At 40.4% G+C, this 22,619-nt stretch overlaps 1 protein-coding gene across 1 annotated transcript in view; it reads right to left on the reverse strand.

Moving 5' to 3' along the window:
- Nucleotides 1-2,321: 2,321 nt before the first annotated feature.
- thsd7bb (thrombospondin, type I, domain containing 7Bb) overlaps nucleotides 2,322-22,619 on the reverse strand; it is a 53,221-nt gene continuing 32,923 nt past the window's right edge. The window contains exons 12-28 of the mRNA XM_063013435.1: nucleotides 22,337-22,440; nucleotides 20,235-20,426; nucleotides 18,828-19,127; nucleotides 17,146-17,330; nucleotides 14,961-15,115; nucleotides 14,296-14,446; nucleotides 13,812-13,950; nucleotides 13,540-13,655; nucleotides 12,977-13,091; nucleotides 11,009-11,154; nucleotides 10,593-10,767; nucleotides 7,441-7,614; nucleotides 7,184-7,279; nucleotides 6,539-6,621; nucleotides 4,730-4,919; nucleotides 4,338-4,425; nucleotides 2,322-3,022 (exon numbers count right to left, since the gene is read on the reverse strand). Of these exons, the coding sequence (XP_062869505.1) occupies nucleotides 2,941-3,022; nucleotides 4,338-4,425; nucleotides 4,730-4,919; nucleotides 6,539-6,621; nucleotides 7,184-7,279; nucleotides 7,441-7,614; nucleotides 10,593-10,767; nucleotides 11,009-11,154; nucleotides 12,977-13,091; nucleotides 13,540-13,655; nucleotides 13,812-13,950; nucleotides 14,296-14,446; nucleotides 14,961-15,115; nucleotides 17,146-17,330; nucleotides 18,828-19,127; nucleotides 20,235-20,426; nucleotides 22,337-22,440 (2,491 nt within the window). The 3' untranslated portion in view covers nucleotides 2,322-2,940. The remainder of the gene's footprint in view (nucleotides 3,023-4,337; nucleotides 4,426-4,729; nucleotides 4,920-6,538; nucleotides 6,622-7,183; nucleotides 7,280-7,440; nucleotides 7,615-10,592; nucleotides 10,768-11,008; nucleotides 11,155-12,976; nucleotides 13,092-13,539; nucleotides 13,656-13,811; nucleotides 13,951-14,295; nucleotides 14,447-14,960; nucleotides 15,116-17,145; nucleotides 17,331-18,827; nucleotides 19,128-20,234; nucleotides 20,427-22,336; nucleotides 22,441-22,619) is intronic.

Below are 22,619 nucleotides of genomic sequence, written 5' to 3' on the forward strand. Positions count from 1 at the left end.
GTCTAGGTTGTGTTCACCTTGCATTATAACGCCACCTACTGGCACTTGAATGCCTTCACAGCCATTAACTACCCACGTGTAGTTCCTACAGCCTGCACAACTATAATCAACTTGCCAATTGTGTGATGCCACTGGCTCTGAGCTTTACCTCAGTTCGAGCTTGGCTCACATTAGCTGGTCCTGCCTGATAAATGATGACAGCACAGCCCAGTGCTGGTCCAGCTGGCACAGATGTCAGTGACGCCTCTGGTTAATTTCATCTTCTACAGAAGAGAATCTGACAGAGTAAATCAAATCAGCAAAAGATGCAGCTGGATTTGGATTGGTTTAGCTGATGCACATCTGAATGATTTGAGTCACCTGCAAATTCTATAAAATTCGTCATTCAGTCATGACGGACCACAGCTAAAATGGCAAGACATGCTGTGAAAGATAGAGTACTGCATGTGCTCATAGCTACAGTACTGCATGTGCTCATAGCTACAATACTGCATGTGCGTACTGCATGTGCTCACAGATACAGTACTGCATGTGCTCATAGCTACAGTACTGCATGTGCTCACAGATACAGTACTGCATGTGCTCACAGATACAATACTGCATGTGCGTACTGCATGTGCTCACAGATACAGTACTGCATGTGCTCATAGCTACAGTACTGCATGTGCTCACAGATACAGTACTGCATGTGCTCACAGATACAATACTGCATGTGCGTACTGCATGTGCTCACAGATACAGTACTGCATGTGCTCATAGCTACAGTACTGCATGTGCTCACAGATACAGTACTGCATGTGCTCACAGATACAGTACTGCATGTGCTCAGATACAATACTGCATGTGCGTACTGCATGTGCTCACAGATACAGTACTGCATGTGCTCATAGCTACAGTACTGCATGTGCTCACAGATACAATACTGCATGTGCTCACAGATACAGTACTGCATGTGCTCACAGATACAGTACTGCATGTGCTCACAGATACAGTACTGCATGTGCTCACAGCTACAGTACTGCATGTGCTCACAGCTACAGTACTGCATGTGCTCACAGATACAGTACTGCATGTGCTCACAGATACAGTACAGCACACAGATACAGTACTGCATGTACTCACAGATACAATACTGTATGTGCTCACAGATACAGTACAGAACACAGATACAGTACACAAATTACACAAAATGTGTATCTTATCCTAAGTAATTGGCACTGAAACTGTGGTACGGCTACCTGTGATTGAAATTTAAGCTCCCCCATGTGGTATACCAGATTAAAATATACATTTTACATATGTTTTCACATTTTTGTATATATCAAATTGTTTTCTCATTTGTCAAGCAGTGTTGATTCTTCATTCCTAAAAATAAGAATCATTTCTCTTGCGAAATTCATTCATTGTTTTACTACCATTTTATCCTGGTCAGGGTCGTGGTGGGTCTGATTCACTGTGGAAAAATCATGGACAGGTCGCCAGTCCATCACACACACACACACACACACACACACACACACACACACACACACACACACACACACACACAGGGCAATCTTTTCTTTTTTTAAAATATTTTTTTAATGCATTTTCTCCCCTTTTCCTCCCCTTTAGCGCATCCAATTGCCAGATTGCGTCATGCTTCCTCTCCCCCAATGCCGATCCCCACTCTGATTGAGGAGAACGAAGCGAACCCACGCCCCCTCCGACACGTGGGCAGCATGCTGTATGCATCTTATCACCTGAACTTTGACGAGTGCAGTGCAGCACTCTTTTCTCATTTCTGTGCAGGCGTCATTAATCAGCCATTAGTTATGAGAGAGAGAGACCCTATCCGGCTTAATCCCACCCATATCTAAACAACAGGCCAATCGTTGTTCATGTGGCCGCTCAGCCTAGCCTGCAGGCAGAGCTGAGATTTGATACGATGTATTCAAGATCCCAGCTCTGGTTCCAGCGTGTGTTTTTTACCGCACAGTCACACACAGTGCAATCTTTGACTTTGACCCCAAGACTGTGGGATGGACTTGTGGGATGATACCCACATAGACACAGGGAGAACATGCAAACTTCACACAGGAAAAACAGACGCTACCCAATATGCCACTGTGCTGCCCTCTTGCTTTTGAAATAGCTTGTAGTTCATTTTCTTTAACGTTTCTGCAACTTTAAAATCAGGAAATGATTTAAAATAGTTAATCAATTAAAGCTTAATATAGTCAAAACAAATAAGTCAATTACCAACAAAATGTTTGGAATAAAGAACCATAATGCAGCCACATAAAACATTACAGTTAGTTAATAAATACACAGACCATTAATCATTATTTAATTTGTTTAATAAAGTTATGAAAGGTACAATTGTAGGCAGGATGTATCTGTCTATGTTGTGACATGGATGATGCTCAGACCACACGTATAATGAATTAATGCTTGAATTCAGTCCAGTGCAATCTGTATATCTTTTGCAACTGTAACTGCTGCAGCTACAGCGTCCGGATGTAAAGAAGTTTAACAGCATATAAAAGTCAGCTGGTATTGTATGACATTATAAAAAACAACACACAAATGTATGCTTGCAATTGAAATACAGAAACAATGCACTAACATAGAGTGTGATACTCAATACTGCACTAACATAGTGCATAAAGTATTAACATCAACAACAAACAAGACCCATTTGTTCTCTCCAATCAAACCACACACACACACACACACACACACACACACACACACACACACACACACACACACACACACACACACACACACACACACACACACACACACACACACACACACACACACACACACTTTTAATGTAGAGGCACAAGGCTTGATATAAAACATCATGGTTGTTGCAGCTGGAATGACCTTGGCCTCTCAGAAGATCTTGACGTTGCATAAATTAGAACTGGAGATCAACAGCAGAATAGTCACTCACATGTCGGTATCTACATCATACGCCAGTGCTAGATGCTTTTGGGTGCTGCCCGAGCTTGGGGTGTCCTTGGAGTTTTTACTGGGAAAACACAAGTACACTGTTTGAGCATTTTAATGTCACGTCTGTAACAAAGCAATCAACTGTAAAGCTGAAAGTTCTAGTTCACACCACTAGATGGTGGCACATGATATCATACTGTTGCAAGATGAAAAATAACTGGCACCCTTCAAGTAATCAATTGATCTGAGGGGACAAGATTTTTGAATCTTTTGGGTGATTTTAACGCAGACCTTGTAACTCGACGTCCCCTAAACTCGAAATCTTGGAAACTCGACGCCCTTCGTGGAGAAATTTGTAACCTTAAACTCGATGTTTTCCTTAAACTTGACGTGTTCAGCCCTGTTAAAAAAATGATTTGTTTAATTTCAAATTAACAATGAACAGTCGCTTTGTTTAGTGCTCTACTTAAGCGGTGCAGTAAAACGTCATCAAAGTGCGAATATGAGACGGATCTGCATTATATCTGGGGGTTCTGAGAAATTGTGAGAATCACGTTTTAAATAAAGCTTAACGTGGATTAATGTACTAAAAGAATGACACAGGAACACTAAACTTCCCTTAATTATTACTGCTCATTAGTTCTCTCCACTAAAGAAATTCCTCACAATTTCAGTTCAGTCCTCAAATTGACTGAACTTTACTGAGCATGCAGTAGCCCAGTGGGCAAGCAGTAGCCTAGTGGTTAAGGTACTGGACTAGTAATCAGATGGTTGCTGGTTCAAGCCCCACCGCTGCCAGGTTGCTGCTGTTGGGCCCTTGAGCAAGGCCCTTAACCCTCAATTGCTGTTTACTGTAATGTAAGTCGCTTTGGATAAAGGCGTCTGCTAGTACTCCAAGATCAAGCATCTCCACGATTAAGAAGCGCAAGGAAACAGTAAAGGTAAAGTGCAGGTTTTACTGTATTTGTATAGCCTAAAAATATACAGTTCCACAGGACCATGGAACGCATTAACACGTTTCACATACATCCTTATGGGACAAAATACCTTGAAACTCAACGTCTTTTAAACTCAACGCCACTGTATATAGTAATTATATTGCTAAGAGGGTTGTGAACATGATTCTGACACCCAGCCTCTGTTTTTATAACATTTGTATAACTGCTTGTGTTTGCTAAACAAATTACCATGATTAAGGACACTTACATAATCGCAATCTGTTTGAAAGACATTGACATGCTAAATAATATACAGTAAAATGTGTATATCTGAAATTCAGAAAGGTAAATGTGTAAATTTTTGTATGTGTAGTCAAATTATAGGCTGATACCAAAGGGTTAACATCAAAACAATGTTTTAAACATGAAACCTATAACACAACAGTTTGGACCTACCACAGCAGAAAGGACATTGTGATGATGAGGAGAATCATAATGAATCCCGCTGCCATTAGCCCGTACACCCACAGCCTGACCCGTCCATCTGGTAATTAAGGCAAAGAAAGCAACTCTATAAATTACCCTTAGTTACTGATGTGTGACCAGCTTTGCATCTGGCACTGAATTAATGCATGCTCTAGATAAGAAAAAAACTGACCTGCCAGGCTCCTAATCAAAACTAATCTACAGTCATAAGTGGTTTTAAATTCCAGTCAAGAGAATCATATGCATAGTACAATTTAGTTTTCTCATGATTAATCATGTGCAATTATAGCTCAGGATTGTGTGTGAGTGGACAACAGCCTGGGCAGGATAGTAAATGAGAACATAAATGCAGAATTTCCTACCTGGACCAAGTGGTTGCAGCGTCCAGCCTCTGATCTCGTTCTGTTTCTGCATACGGCTGGATCTCAGACGTCCCCCATTGCTCTTCACGTCTGCCTTTTTATCCGGCCCCTGGGTTCTTGTACAGTAGTCCAGGTATCCATGAGCAGTAATGACCTCAGTAAAACCTTTCTCACAACCACACATGCCGTTCTGATAGAAAAGAAATAACAGAACTGCTTTTTGTTTGCTGTTGCAGGTGTGGCATTGTTTTCACTGCTGCACTGATAAACAGGTTGTAGCAGCTCAGGGATGTATCTACAGTCAATGTGGTAAAATAGGTGTAAGTTTTCACACATAACGCACCTGACAGACAGCCTCTCTCTAAATATGAGGTGAGTGATGAAAAAAGTGAATGAAAAAACCAAAGTGTATTAGTAAAAAACATGCAGAAAGTTTTCTGATTATGTGTTGATGAGAAAGAAACCAAATGGTGTTTATAAAAGGATATGACAAAAAAAAATGCAGTACTCTCTAAAAAAATTCCATCTCTCAAAACCATCTAAATATTTCAGTGCTTCTATGGACATATGTGAAAAATGTGTCCTTAAAAAACCTTATAGCAGGTATGAAGCAATCCAGACTTGGCACAGATTTTAAGCCTAATGCCCTTGATGACACAACTTTCTAATTTCTATCCAGGCTTGGGACCGGCACTTAGAGCGCACTGACCAGTGTGCCTCCCATTAGCTAGGCTGTTCCAGCCACCCTTGGACATTACCCAGTTATTTTCATGCAAATGCCCCACAGGTTGATAGCACTGCTGATACTAGAACTCTGGATACGGAGATTTTAGCAGTAGTGGGCTAATGTACACTGATCAGCCATAACATTAAAACCACCTACTTGTTTCTACACTCACTGTCCATTTTATTAGCTCCACTTACCATATAGGAGAACTTAGTAGTTCTGCAATTACTGACTGTAGTCCATCTATTTCTCTACATACTTTTTTAACCTGCTTTCACCCTGTTCTTTAATGGTCAGGACCCCCACAGAGAAGGTATAATTTAGGTGGTGGATCATTCTCAGCACTGCAGTGACACTGATGTGTGTTAGTGTGTGTTGTACTGGTATGAGTGGATCAGACACAGCAGCACTACTGGAGTTTTTAAATACCGTGTCCACTCACTGTCCACTCTATAAGACACTCCTACCTAGGTGGTCCACCTTGTAGATTTAAAGTCAGAGACGATCGCTCATCTATTGCTGCTGTTTGAGTTGGTCATCTTCTAGACCTTCATCAGTGGTCACAGGACGCTGCCCACGGGGCGCTGTTGGCTGGATGTTTTTGGTTGGTGGACTATTCTCAGTCCAGCAGTGAGAGTGAGGCGTTTAAAAACCTCCAGCAGCGCTGCTGTGTCTTATCCACTCATACCAGCACAACACACACTAACACACCACCACCATGTCAGTGTCACTGCAGTGATGAGAATGATAGACCACCCAAATAGTACCTACTCTGTAGTGGTCCTGTGGGGGTCCTGAACATTGAAGAACAGCATGAAAGGGGGCTAACAAAGCATGCAGAGAAACAGATGGACTACAGTCAGTAATTGTAGAACTACAAAGTGCTTCTATATGGTAAGTGGAGCTGATAAAATGGACAGCGAGTGTAGAAACAAGGAGGTGGTTTTAATGTTATGGCTAATCAGTGTATATTGCTGTGCCACGTGAGCTCTGCTTATGCATAAATACAAAACCAAAAATAATTAAAACAAAAAACAAAAGAAAGTGATGCTACAGTAACAGTGCCACAGTGTATTTCTTACCTGTTTGCAAAAAGAAAAGGGTTTGGTGCATGGTGGGTCACAGTGATGCACACCAGAGGGTTTATTGTGTGGAAAACATCCTCCTAATAAAGAAAAAAACAATGTTTGGTAGTTAAATGACAATTATATCGGTTTTTGAAAGATTTAGCAGTCTAACCACCTTAGCCATGTATTTAACATCAGCAATTTAGGTTAATGATTTGTTTGGCCCATTCTAATTAAGAATATTCCCTGTGTGCACCTTCAGTTGTCATTTTATCCTGTTTAAAGTTATAGCACCGTGGTTTACTTTAATATCATGTAAGCTGACCTTTTTAAACAAGCCATTGCCTTTAAGCCCAAGTAAACAAGTGATAGAAAACACTGTAAAAAATTGATTTCATACGTAAAGCTCCTGTAAATGCACAGCATTACCAGCAGAGAAAAATAATATTTTTACTGCTTCATTCTTATTAGTGCCGTAGTGGGCCAGGCACTAACCAGAAACACAGAGCGCAAGGCAGTAAAAAAGGGCACCAATTAATCACAGGCCATTTCCTTACTCACGAACAGGGACATTTAAAGTCGCCAGACGACATACATGCACATTTCTGCAAGTGGGTAAAAATAAACATATGTAAGATAATATGTAAACAGTATTATTACCAGTGACATTTACGCCATCTGAGCGTTGGCACCACACTGCTCTTTGATTATTCCTCCATTCACCTGTAACCCACTCATAACTAAGACAACTCCCTCCTGCACGAAAGAGACAAACACATTAACAGGACGAAACACGTTTCATTTTATGAATATATATAATTCTCACAGGAGTGTCACATAGTGGCATCTTGGTGCTAAATTTCTATGGCTTGAGCGTGCTCCTGCCCTAATAATAACCGACACAATCAAGTACTCACGCTGGCATGGTCGTGTTTCATAAACCTGGCTTGGACAGGAGGTCTTGTTTTGTGGGACCTGGATGATTACTGCTCTGGATCGTGCCTGCCGTCCCCACGTCTCATAACTCCTTCCATTCAGGCAAAGCATCTGGCACAAGCTCCACTGTGACCAACTGGTCAGGTGACAGTCTCCTAATCAGACGTGACAGACGTGCAAATTGTTTCATTATATTCTGTTACAGATATTATGTTTAGGTCAGGTTGACCTGCAAGATCTACAAACTGCATGGTTTGAGTATGAAGCAGAAAGGAATGTAGTTGCTGTCGCATGACAGCTTTGTTTATAAGCAATAAAGTGTTTTGTATATTATCATAAATATAGAGCTGCGAAAAATCAGCATTGAAAAGTCGGTGAAGTCAAGAATGGCAATGAGCATGGTGGTGACCGTCAAACTGGTATGAATATGGAAAAATGAGTCAATTTGTACCATCACCATGCTACGATTGATGAAAGCCATGGTTTATGCAGTGGCCACACATGGATGTGAAGCCTAGACACTGAAGAAAGAGGAAGAAAGACACATTCAGAACAAGTGCACCAGAAAATTGCTGAAAAACTCATAGAGGAAGATGGTGACCACTGAGTAGCTTTACAAGACAGCCAGAACTACCGAATGGAGCTACCGAACCACATTAAGTCATGCAAGTTACTGTGGGCATGTAGTGCGGCACCCACGTGATAACATTAAAGTGATATGACCGGACTTGTGGAAGGACTTAGTCTAAGAACAGGAATGAGCTGGACTGACAACAGCACAATGTGAATTGCATTATTAGGATGATGATATGACATGGAAAATCTTCAGACAAAATTGTACATGACACAAACAATCTAAGTAAAGACAAAATACACATTTAAACGATCATTTCAATAACTAAAAAGAAAAAAATCCAACCCCAGCTGGTTTCTAAACTTAACACCTGGTTAGTAACATCTGGAAAAACAGCTGCACCTTAATGACTCTGATAACTAAAATTAGTATTTACATAACCACACAGAATTTTACCATTTCTTTATTTCAAAACAGCTTAAATTCAGCAGCATTAAAGTGTATGTAAACTTTTGACCTCAACCGTACATTATTATAACAAACAAGCAGCACATATTGCTGTCAGTGTTATAACAGGAAATCCACCATCGCTAATTTTATCAGCCATTCGGGGAGGTGTAGCCAGGTTTAACTGCATCAGTTTACAACTGCTATCACATAAAAAAAGATACATTGGATGAATAGGACATCCATTACAGAGCAGTAAACAGCACCCAAGTGATAAAATAAAAATAAAATAGAAATCTGGGGTTGGGAGTGGATAATAATTTAAAGTAATGATTTTGAAAGAATACCCCCTCCACTGTGCCAAAGATCAAGCCTTGAAATCAAATGAAAGCAGAGTAAATGCTGAGATGCTCTTTACTGTTGTTGTGCTTTCTATGGAAGTCTGTTCCTATTTGTTTTATCAGCAAGGGAGTTTCTATTTGGCCTGATATTTGGCCACAATATTTTCCTAGTATTGTAGAGAGCGGCTGTCGTGGGTTTCCCGGGACGCCCTGTCTGCTTACGACAACCGTGGTTGCACTGTATTCCCGTGATGCAGCACGCCAAGTGGGAGTGTCGCTGACACCACAGTATTATTTATACACCTGTTTTTTTATGTAACCTGTGCTTTACATCCGCTGGACACTGAACATAGTAACTTGTGTTTAAATGCATTATGTGATCCAATTTTCAAGACTGCATTGATTTATTTGCAGACCACAGTGTCACAGTTCTGGCCATTGTGAACATGCAAAGTAATCTAACAAATTCAATCAATGGATGTCAAGTGCCACTAGCAATATTGAGCTTTTATGAGTTTCATGTAATTGGTTTTTACAACAAACTCAGTCAGTCATGCAAAACAGAGCAGCACTTTTAATCAAACAGACATGTGTCAATGTCTTGAAATTGCTCAGAGTGAGAATTGTGGTGATTTTTTACAGCACTGTAGAGAGAAAAAAAAATTCTAGATATTTCGATGGATGGATATATGTCACAGGGTGTGACGTTAGAGGGTTGAAACCAATCACAGAAGGTTTAACAATGGCAGAACACCACTGTGGTTAAAAACCATGAAATAGCAGAGAAATAGCAGAGAAATAATAACTCAATAAAGAATTATGATTAAAAAAATAATAAACAATAAATAAAAACTGAATAAAGAAATTAAAGTAATAGTCCAGAAAACTAAAGCAAACCAAAACCGCAGCCTGAAGCGGGACTTGAGAATAGATAAGACAGTTGACTACATCACTCTCGGCCAGGAAACATAAAAAACACAGGCTCAAGAGAAAACAAAAAGTACTCAGGTACAGCTTCACCAGCACCACAATCCAGCTGTGAGTTACAACCCGAATGCTCACCAGAGAAACATGAGTGAGAGAAATTCTAGTTTACTGACCAGCAGCAGCTAAAAACTTGAGACGTTGCTATGCCACTCATGGGAAGATTTAAAACAGAAGGATGCAGGTGACATTTACAAAACTAGAAAGCTGCCTGGTCTACCGACTAAGATCCTGAAAACCACCCTGAACAATGTTAGCAAAAAAGTCAGTAAAAGCAGACAGTCAAAGGGTCTGTTAGAAAACCTAGTGAGCTACCTTGCTGCCTACTGCCTACCCAGGTAGCTCCCTAAGTAGAGAGGATTCTAATAAGACATCGAACTCATAAGGCAAATGAGGCACCTTAGTAGGCAGCAGTTTAAGGTCTGTAAGAATTTAGACAGCTTTCTTCTTGAAAGCGTGTAGGATGATGTAAAATGTGTCTATGTAGAGAGTTAACTAGGTTTACAGACAGACCCATAAAGTCAGGTAGTTACAGGACACAGGCCTGAGCTGAGCTACCTCCAATTGCGGCCTGAGAAGCTGCTTTTACACATGATGCAGGCTTGAAGCAAACCTCAGACTCAGATTGGGACCAGAGTTTGTTTCTTTGGATTACACCTACACTTAAAAATAACTTTCACACTTGCTCAAATGAAACACCTAAACAGACTTGTGTTCTTATTAAAACTGCCAAATTCCAAGTGTAAAAAAACCCAAAAATAAATAAAGTTATGAAAGTGTGTTTAACCTGGACAGGGGATGGAGCATGGCTGGTGCAGCTCTGTCGGCATGGGCTTGCTCAGTACATTCTCCACACAGTGCTCCTCCTGTACTGATTTTGGATATGGAGGTCTGGAGTAGTTACCCCAGTGAACAACACACGACATGTTCCTCTCTCTTGTCCCATCGCCACACTCTGCACCCTACTCACACAAAAGATCACACATAAACAGTAGCAAGGAAAAACTCTCTTTAAGAGCCTCAGGGACATGACACAAAGCTGAAATACATCCTGGACAGGTGGGATCTGTCACTGCACTGGCCAGTATAAGGTTCATATTTAATTAAGGACCTGTAATTTAGGACTGGTTTGTTTGGATACCTAACAATAAAATTCAAACCAACACTGTGTGTGTGGGTGTGTATTAGATAATACATTGGTACCTCCACCCTACAGGTGCTCCATTCCCCCAGCCTCCAGCCGTAGCAAGGCCTAATGGGACATGGCTTGGTTTGAGAGAGCTGAGAGGGACAAGGCCGACCACTTTCTTCTGCCTGCTGTAAGACTAATCTGGAACGTGTCATGTGACCTACAAACACACACACACACACACACACACCTTTAATTAACATTCCCAATGAAGGCAGTATTTATATAGTTAGCTGTAATAAGCACCTGAGGCACATTTTCCTTCATGAGCTTCGTGAGATATATGAGGCAAATTACAGTTTTTAATTAACCCACCAACGAGTCGATACGTCAGAAAGAAAAGGGCACTGTGGGACATAAAAAGGCTAAACTGTTTCTTCTTCCCAAAGGTTTTCTGCTCTTGCTAAACCAACACACAAACAGCCAAATAAAATGTGCTGCAAAATGAAAAGATTTATTTGCAAATAATTCCACACTATGACTTTTACAGTTGCCAGTAAGAGTTTTTATACGTGACATTTCAGAAGTAGGTGTGGAGGAGACAGGGTGAAGCATTTAAAAGTAACAACAATGTACCTAATATCAAACATGGTGATGATTTAACAAACCCACTTTCAAAAAAGGATGAACAGTTATTGCAAATGTGAATAATTAAAAACAGGACAAACAAACAAACAAAAAAAATTATTTAGCTAAACATTTGTCTTTTTGTATATATACATGATTCTAAATATGATGGCTGCAATATGTTGTGACAGGGACATGTTTACCGTTGTATTACATTCTTAATTACCGCTTAGCTTTAATAGTGCCTTTATAGCAAATTAAGCTTTTTATTTTTTTATTTTTTGTCAACGCACTCAGTCCCAGGTCAAGAGGAGTAACCAAATTTAGCACAGGTACTTAGGTACAGCACGGGTCACTTGGCAGTAGAAAGAGCCACTAAATGTGTGATCACAGATTTGAAACCATACCATACTGCGTTCAGTGGAAAAGGGGAATAAGCTTCAGAGATTACGTGATGTAATCACGTCAACACAGACCAAAATTTAAAAGAAAAAAAACTCCAGTCTCTTGTGAAATCAATGGTGCACAAAGTATTAGGGCTGTTCTGCACTATCCCTGTTCTATGCACTTTCTCCGTTGCAGGCTATGGATGTTTTCATCTTTCAGTTGTTGCTTTTTATTTGTTATTTTGGCCACTTTATATATTAAGAAGAAGAAGAAGAAGAAGAAGAAGAAGAAGAAGATATACTTTATTTGTCATATGTACATGTACAGTACAATGAAATTATTTTCTTCGCATATCCCAGCTTGTTTGGAAGCTGGGGTCAGAGCGCAGGGTCAGCCATCTTACGGTGCCCCTGGAGCAGACAGGGTTAAGGGTCTTGCTCAAGGACCCAACAGTGGCTGCATAGCTGAGCCTGGATTTGAACCGCCAATCTTCCAAAGCTCTACCCACTAGGCTACCACTGTCCCATTACTTACAATTGTCCCCTTTTGTGAGTGACTTATTAGCCACATTATTGTTTTAAAACATCTTGCATCTGGGTTCTTTTCAATCCTTGCAGGTACAAGCATTCCCCTCATGATTCAGTAGCAAGGCACAGAATATCAGAGCTGTTAGGGCTTGCAAGTGGGCTCTGTTCAGCATTAGTATCATGTTTCTACTAAAGTGGCCATTTAGTGTATATGACATTATTAAGGCACTTAAAATTAATTCTCAAACCAAACCTCCACTACCCTTCAAGTCAACAATTCTGGTTGAAAATTGCTGAAGCTAATCCCAAATCCTTTGGTTATTTGTCCAAACTCATGTGCCCATAACACATTTTAGACTAAAATGTCTGAACGCTAGTGAAAGATGAACCATGCACAAAAACGAACATTTTAAAAATGATTGTGAAAGCATTAGTATGACAGGATCAGGTACCCGACAGTATTGCAAAGCAGGTTTAAGCAAAAATGTTAAACTGTCTTACTTTGTGCTCCACAGGTGTGTGAACACTCTGACCAGAGTGACCAGTCAGACAGCAGGCAGTCCACAGGGCAACTCACTTCACACGGTGCAGAAAGCTTCCCTCTTGAAGGACCCCACTGAGGTAAAATCACAAAACAGAACTGCATTAATTAACTCCAACATGTATACAACCATTAGGTTGTTCTTTTTCACAGCCAGCAACAGACTCTTAGAAATTAGTTTCATGATGACTAGCACGAATAAACGTGCTAGAAACGTAATGGGTGCTATTTACATTTACATTAGCTTCATGCAGTTTGTCAATTAATAAAACTCATTTAAACATACAAAATATGCATTGCAACCTGTACACCGTATTGCATTATTTATGCTTATTTTAAATATTTTTTATTAATTATAATTTTGATTTCACATTTTGATCAACTAAATTATGAGAATATTAAATCATGAACTTAGTATTGTAAATACAATTGATTCATGAGCTGATTGAGTTGTTGCATCCAAACCCAGTAGAACTTGTTGTAACAGAATGGAAAACCAGTGTATAGTGTTGGCTTTTATCACCTCTTTGCACATGCTCAGTTCCACCAGCTTTCCATCACTGCTAACACAGTTCAGCAGACGTGTCTTTGTTCCTGTGCCACACACTGCATTCTTATTAAGCCGACAACTGCTCCAGTCTTGGAAATCCACACAAAGACACACATACACATAAATACATATATACACACAATACATATACATACAGAAAAAAATATTATCATTTAGGCTTTAAAGTGTTACTAATGCTATCAGATGCTCATCTCTTTATGTGTGTTTTGTGTATAATGGAGTACCTGAGTAAGCATAGGAATATGAAAGGCAGGTTGTGTTGGCACAAGACTCTGTTTGATTTAGCTCAGGGCATGTGTGCCCTCTTCCTGGCATCCTCAGTACCATCCTACTCCTCCACCTCATTTCTTTTTCATTACAGCCCTGCAAGAACACAACACCTGAATAAGCCAGAGACGTTTTAAAAACAAGTGATGTGGACTGGTGAGGTAAAAATGGAACTCTTTGTCCACAATCACAAAATGTATGTTTGGAAAAACAAAGAGTAGCACTTGACGAAACAAACAACTTGGCAACCTTAGGTGTGGGAACTGAGGACAGGAATATAAAATTTATGAAATGGAAAAGGGCATCACGTGCATAATATATTATCATTAAACTCGCTGTATAAGGCTGTGAGTCAGCCAGACAATCTTTTTATTCACTCAGTCAGTAGGTCAGTCAGTCAATCAATTTTTATGTCAGTCAGTCAGATAGTCAGTCACTAACCATAGTGCATTCACTCCACTGGCTCCATTCTGATGTTACACATTGCCCAGGGCAGGGCAGGTAGCAGGTTTGAGCAGTGACTGGCTTATCCTGCTGTGCACATTCAGAATCCTCTACAGTGTTCCACCTGTCTTCTTCCTTCCTTACACACCTGCCAACAATTAAAACAATTAAAAAATGCCTTCAACCTTTAGACAAATTTGTTTTTGGATGGAGAGAGGCATCTATACCAGCTGTAAACAGAACATGTTCACCATGTTCTTCATGAAAGACTAAACTACTGGTAGAATAGTTTCCATATTAAGTCAAAGACAAAAAAGAGCCAGTTTTCAATGTCATAAGAAGATGTTGTGACACCTGGTCATGACTTCACTTTTTTTTTTAAAAAAACAGGCCTGTGATCTCATCAATTTCTATGTCAGAGCTATATCCTGTCCTCATTTCTGAAAACAGATTTATGAGCCTATTTGCTGCTGTGACAGACACGTTTCTGTTTTTTCTTCAAGAGAGCTGAATATCAATCAGCTTTGGCTAAGAGAGCTATTTACAAAGTCAGAGCACATCAAACACAAGAGCTCACTGACGTTTAGTGACTACTTTAATACAATCAGTGATGATACATGACTGGTCTATACAGGCTAGGTGTAATTATAAACTAAGCTCACCTGATTTTGCGAGTCTGGACACCCTCTCCGCATGATGACTGGTCTTGGCTTGTGCTGCTGATAGCGTTGGGTGGATTGATAACACATGCAGACCACGAGTTGACCTCCCATACGTACTGATTGCACTCAGAGTAGCAAGGCACTACCTCAGACACCTAGGAGACACATGATTGGCCATTTTAAGTAAGGACATATACAGTATACAGTCAAATATAAAATCGGACACAGTGAAATCACTAACCTGAGCCTTTGTCGATGTCCATATGAGCAGTGGGAGGGAAGAAAGAGAAGAAAGAAAGTTTTCATTAATGTCTAGTTTACGGTTTGTCCCTCCTTTCTGGTGGCCTAGGGTCAGTGGTTTAAGCATTTATGTATCAAAATTAAACTGAGTCAGAGAAATGGTCTCTCACTTTATATAAAACATTTATGCTAGGTTGGAAGAGCTGCCTGGATGAGATGTTGGGCACGACAAAGACCGGATGTGTGATGCAAGCTCTAGAGGGACATTAATGTTCTTTAATGTTGCTTTAAACACAAACATAACAGTGCAAAATTTAAGATAAATATTTAATAATAAAATAGGTATGAGACCAGCCTAATCCTAACTCCCCTGTGTGCTTTTCTTTTAGAATAAACAGTATACAGTGTCAGAGTATATGTGTCTCAGTGCATAAGAACATTATCTGAAAATTGGATTTGTCCCTTGATTCATACAACAAAATTAAAACAGTATATAACCCAGACTAAAGAAAAACATGTTATATAACCTATAATAACCATTCTGGACTCTGGTGTGTTACAACAGAAAACCTATTATTGAGAAATTACCCTACATTACCTTCGCATCTTTCGCCAGGAGTCCAAAAGAACAGTGATAGACAATGTTTATAAATACATCCATAATTACTAAATACTGAATATTCATTTATTTATTTCAACCCGTACAATGTGCCAATCCATTTCATGGCAACACCACCCCCTTCCCCACACACAATTACTAATTTATTTAAACCTTCCACATAGTGGGTGGTGGGAGAAAACTGGAGCACATGCAGGAAAATTTCAGCCCTCTCTGTAGAAAATAACACTCGCAATTTGTACAGACACATTATGGAACCAGCTGAAGAAACTCAATCATAAATCAATTCATTTTTACAATAATTTTTACTTGTGTGTTTACCATGTGTTTTTGGATGCTGAAAGAAAGTCACACAGTCAACACAGACAAAGGTAAATGTGAAAAACCTTAGTGCCTCAAGAACCATGATGCTAACAACATGTCAGATACTTCAGGCCTCAGTTGAGGTCAGAAACCAGGCAAAAGTGTATTCATGACATCGTAGCAAAAAGAAAACCAAGAAAAACATTAGTGCTTGTCTGATATTTGCAAAAAAAGAACCTGTGTGAGTCAACCCTAGCAAAAAGATAGTGAAGCATAGCTAAATAGACAGATAGATAGATAGGCAGATATACACCGATCAGGCATAACATTGTGTTGGTCCCCCTTTTGCTACCAAAACAGCTCTGACCCATCGAGGCATGGACTCCACTAGACCCCTGAAGGTGTGCTGTGGTATCTGGGACCAAAATGTTGAGCTACAGTAGCTCGTCTGGTGGATCGGACCACACGGGCCAGCCTCCGCTCCCCATGTGCATCAGCATGACGACTAGATGACTTATCAAGCGACATCATGATTCAAGTAAGCATTAATTTTATTCAAAAACAATGTATATGTAAGGACAGGTCAAGTTGCTAAGCTAAGGTGCAATTTAATTTTAGGATAAAAACAAAGCTTACGTGTACAGTAAAAACTTAAAATCATAATGTTAAATTATTTATTGGCAGCCACTGTTGCTGAGTGTAGTACAACCAGATAAGCCAGCAATGATTTCGTTTGAGGAAATTTTGTTGTTGGAAGGAGAGTCCCATTAGCCCCATGTGTGTTCTTCACTCCGAGTCCCAGTGCATCAACCAGGCAGCAGAGGTTGCATTTTGCATTTTGAAGAGAAACCACATGTAACCTTTTCTCCCTCAGTCCACTGTGTCTGTTGAGAACTAGACAAGAGAGCTCAAGCTGTTTGCTCTTTGTTCTTATTGTGTGATGTTTTCTGTGTTGATTTGACATCATTAACTGTGATAAATATGCAATAAATGTTACAAAAGTTTTTCCTGGGGCAGCGTTACTCTCACCTGATTTTTGACGTCCAGTTTTGGACAGGGTCGCCCTCCATTAAATGGTTTTTCTCTTAACCACCGAGCACGTGCTTTCACTCCTCCACCACAGGGGGCGCTGCATGAGGACCAAGACGACCACTCACTCAGTCTGCAGTCCAGAGGACAGGGCACAAAACACACTTCCTCTTCAATGCCTAAAACAGAGACACACCAAAATATAACACCAACAAATGTGTCTGTTTTATCTGAAAGAAACTGTGGCCCTTTTGCATAAGGTCCTAAAAATGTTAGTAATGGTTAGTCCACTACACTACACTTGTATTTAATCAGTATTTAATGACTAATACAAGCAAATTATTAGCAAAATATTAGCAATATATTTTATTGACAGTTGCAAAAGTATGTGAATTGATATCAAACTTGTTGATTGTGTTATGCTTCCCCTCTACTGATACAACCTTCCACCGCTGACTGAGGAGCAGCGCAACTGTCACATTTCCCCTCCGACACGTGTGCAGTACCGACTGCATCTTTTCACCTGCACGAGGCAAGTTTGTATGCGGATCAGCCTTGTGCACAAAGAGCCACACCCTGATCAGCATTATTCCTCAACTCTGCGCAGACGCCATCAATCAGCCTGCAGAGGTCGTAATTGCACCAGTTATGAGGAATCCATTCCGGCGTTTCCCACCCTGAACAATAGCCAAGGCGCCCACCCCAGCCGGATGGCAGAGCTAAGATTCGATACGATGTATTCGAAATCCCAGCTCTGGTGTGCTAACGTATTTTACCGCTGCGCCACCTGAGCGCCTACAAAGGCCTTTTTAACTAAAACCTAACAAAAGCACCTAACAAAACAAATGTCTGGCCTGGCTTAGTAATGTCCATTCCACACCTTTCAAGATTAGATAGATAGATAGATAGATAGACAGATAGATAGATAGATAGATAGATAGATAGATAGATAGATAGATAGATAGATAGATAGATAGATAGATAGATAGATAGATAGATAGATAGATAGATAGATAGATAGAAGATGGACGGACGGACGGACGGATGGACAGACAGACAGATAGATAAAAAAATCTGTATATTTTAGTATCTATCAGTATTTTTCAGATTGGAGGAACACTGTCTATAAAAAAGGACTTTGAATGGCAGATATATTATATTATAATAAAAATAATAATAAAAAAAAATCACCTGTATCTCACTTGAAAATGAAGCAAACAAATTATACAACTCAACCAGCCACAATTAGATGGCCTTAGAAACTAAACAAACTGTACAAATTGCTAGAGGAACTAGAACCAAAATACTACACGACATTAGAATTTCTGCATGACACCCTTCCAGGTCTGCAGGCTTGCTCATGTCGCCATCACATGTGAAGCCACCAGCCACATCTTTACACATGGCAAGCTATGGATTCTTTTAGAGAACTTCAGAATGTATAGAGACCCTTGACTCTCTTTGCTGCTAGTGCTTGACCAAACCGTAAGAGTCACTGTAGCAGCAGCCAGGAGGTAAATCCCAATCACAGAAATGGTCAGTTGTGTCTGTCAAGTGCCCGACCTAGCAGGTGGACTAGCATATTGGACTGCTGTGTTTATAGTACTTGGCAGTGAACAGAACTTGTTGAGCATGTGAGTGTAAGTGCTATGTAAACGAATCAGGTATGGCCTTACCAGTGCTATTGCAAAAAGCTGGATCAACTAGATGCTCATGATGGTCCAGACATGCTAGGGCTCTGTAGCGCCACCCTAGCCCACACTCATTGCCGTCTCCCTGAATATTCCAGGCCTGAGTGAACACTTGAGCTTGTTGGTAGCTCCTCTGACTGACTGGATACCCAACATTGTAATGAAGGTGAGGAATCAGGCAGGTTGACCATTGACCATGAGGTTGTTTATGGTACTCTGAGCAGGGACAGGCCTTTTTCTCCACTAGAGGCTCCTGCTGGCAGCGCCTACGCTTCTTACTGCGACCTGGAGAATAAACACAAGCATGGGTGTTAATTTTAACGTTTTATATGATAACATTATAATTTGTAAAAAATATTGTTAAATAGCATAAATAAATGATACAACTTAGTTCTGTTTGGAATATTTTCATTTTTTATCATAAGGAAACAATAAAGACCAAAATAAGTCGTTGTACCAACTTAAGCAGCACTGCTTTAAATATGTTTAAATATGCTACAGTGCATGTTTTGAGCCTAAACTACTTACTTTAGATCTAACAACAGGAGGCCATAGCTAATATAATCGAAAATCATTAAGTGTGACAATCATGCAATACTCAAAACATTCAGAAGGGTAGAAGCTATTTTTTTTACATCAATATGTGTGTGTGTGTTATCTATAAGTGAATGACTGTATGTGTGTGTGTGTGTTACCTATAAGTGAATGAGTGTGTGTTTGCCAGCCTCTGGGTAGCAGCTACTTTTTTACATCACTATGTGTGTGTGTGTTACCTATAAGTGAACGACTGTATGTGTGTGTGTTACCTATAAGGGAACAAGTGTGTGTTTGCCAGCCTCTGGGAAGCAGCTACTTTTTTACATCACTATGTGTGTGTGTGTGTGTGTTACCTATAAGTGAACGAGTGCATGTTTGCCAGCCTCTGGGTAGCAGTTACTTTTTTACATCACTATGTGTGTGTGTGTGTGTTACTTATAAGAGAACAAGTGTGTGTTTGCCAGCCTCTGGGTAGCAGCTACTTTTTTACATCACTATGTGTGTGTGTGTGTGTGTTACCTATAAGTGAACAAGTGCGTGTTTGCCAGCCTCTGGGTAGCAGATACTTTTTTACATCACTATGTGTGTGTGTGTGTGTGTGTGTGTGTGTTACCTATAAGTGAACGAGTGCGTGTTTGCCAGCCTCTGGGTAGCAGCTACTTTTTTACATCACTATGTGTGTGTGTTACTTATAAGAGAAGGAGTGCGTGTTTGCCAGCCTCTGGGAAGCAGCAACTTTTTTACATCACTATGTGTGTGTGTGTGTTACCTATAAGTGAACAAGTGTGTGTTTGCCAGCCTCTGGGTAGCAGCTACTTTTTTACATCACTATGTGTGTGTGTTTGTGTGTGTTACCTATAAGTGAACGAGTGCGTGTTTGCCAGCCTCCACAGGCCTGGCAGTCGGAGAACTTGCTCCAGGAGCTGACGGTGCAGTCATCCTTGCATGCCACTCTGCACTGTTGAATCATAGCGGGCATCACCCCTGCCCCGCCCACACACTCTGCCATGTCTGCAGGAACATCGCCCATGCCAACACAGATTACAGCTGCAGGAAAGAAAGGGAATTAGAGGAGTTAGAAAGGGAGATAGATCAAGAATAAGTGTGTAATCTGTGGAGGAACTGAGACACTGTTCATAGTTTAGAATCCACAAAAAATATTCACTGTTTATGCATAAATTATCACTTTTTCCTTCATCCTTCATAACTGCTTCTTCCTGGGCAGGTTTAAAGCATATCCTGGACAAATGGTCACAGAGTAGGAATACATCCAGTCCATTGCAAGGAATAATAGGCATTTACATCGTGGGAAAAATATAGTAGCCAGTTCAGCCACTGGTATGTTTTTAGAAGATGGAAGGAAATATTATGTAGTAAAAGGCCTGACAGTCTGTGTGTTATTTGTATACTAGCTGACAAAAAGTTGCAGTTGCTGCTTAAGTTTTGTCTCTTGTGGGCATGCACAAAGCCACTGCTGTTGCTTGTGGGTGGGCACCAGTGAAATTCTAGTAATTCTAGAAATTCTAGACCAGGCAAAAAAAGTCTAATAAAGAATGCCTTTAATTACTTCAAACTGTTATCAAACTGAAGATAACAGGATAAGCGATAAAAAGTCTGTTACCACCTGGTTTGTTCATGTTTTCCGAAGTGCCAGTGATTGTGGAGGGCATTGTAAGTTGTATGAGTGGATAACATACATTTGTTGCTTCACTTATACCTACTGTGTTTAAAACTGAGAAAATCTATTAAAAAAGTGACATTCATTGCACACCACTACTTAATCTGAGGCTGAGAACTGTTCTTTATTCTTTGGTAGAGCTTAAAATTACAGGTGCCGCTTCAACCCTTCCTGTTGCCACGGTTACGTCGTCTGATGCTGCCCTGCTGCATGCTGATTGGCCCACACTTGATGTTAAGCATGTTTAAAATGCTCAGCGCAGACAGTGTGATGCTGGTGAACAAGTGCACGGCACCTTTCAGTAATCAGGCTGTGATGATCACTGACTACAAGACTACCCAGAAAAGTTCAAATCAGTGGAGTTCAACTGTAACCCTCAAGAACCGGACTTCAAACTACCTGATGTAATCCATTAGTTAATTACTACGTTTAATTATTATGGGTGAAGTTTGACAATCGGGAGCCAGATTAATATTAATAAAAAAGAGCAAATGTATATGGACTTGTGGGAGGAGACTGGAGCACCGAGATGATACCCACATGGACACAGGGAGAACATGCAAAAGGGAATCAAACCCAGGCCCTTCTGGCTGTGAGGCAACTGCACTACCCACTGTCACCCCACTCAGTCTACTCTATTTAAATAATACCTGTGTACAACTGACTAAATTATTTCATCCTTAATTAACACACAGTGGTTACTGAATGTAAAACAGATAGCTCATGGTCATTACACATCTAACGTCAAATAATTAATAAAATGTAAAATAAATCTAATTAAACACAAGCTAAAAATTGGGCTCACACAATTAAAAGGAAAATGCATTTGTTGTAATCTCACATCATATAAGCATCATATTTTTATTACTCACTCACTTTCTTAACCACTTGTCCAATTAAGGTGGGGGGGGGGGGGGGGGGGCTATGTGGTGGAGCCTATCCAAGCTTTTCAATGGGTGCAAGGCACACAGTAACACCCTGGACGTGGCGCCAGTCCATCGCAGGGCAGACACACATACACACACCCATTCACCTATAGCGCAATTCAGTGTCTCCAATTAACCTGACTGCATGTTTTTGGACTGTAGGAGGAAACCGGAGCTCCTGGAGGAAATCCATGCAGACACGGGGAGAACATGCAAACTCCACACAGAAAGGACCTGGACCGCCCCGCCTGGGGATCGAACCCAGGACCTTCTTGCTGTGAGGCGACAGTGCTACCCACTTAGCCACTGTGCTGCCCATATTTTTATTACTGAGAAAAAAATCGATAATTTACCTCTGGTCTGCAATCCAAGTCCACATGCTTCATTTTGGCTGCCCGCTGCTTTCCACACCGATTCAGGGACCAGAATGCAGGGATTCCAATGGTGTGTCTGCCATCTGCCAAAAAATCAGTAATAAGTGTAGGTGGGTGTAAATGTGCTGCTTTCACTCTGTTACATTCACTAACAGTAAAATCATGTGTGTAAAAACACTTGTACAGGATATTAAGGCAGTATAATGATTTCTGCAACTGTTTTGTCTTTTGTTTTGTTAATGATTTATACACTATTAAAAAT

Source organism: Trichomycterus rosablanca, chromosome 17 (assembly GCF_030014385.1).
Source record: "Trichomycterus rosablanca isolate fTriRos1 chromosome 17, fTriRos1.hap1, whole genome shotgun sequence".
Taxonomy (NCBI): Eukaryota; Metazoa; Chordata; class Actinopteri; order Siluriformes; family Trichomycteridae; genus Trichomycterus; species Trichomycterus rosablanca.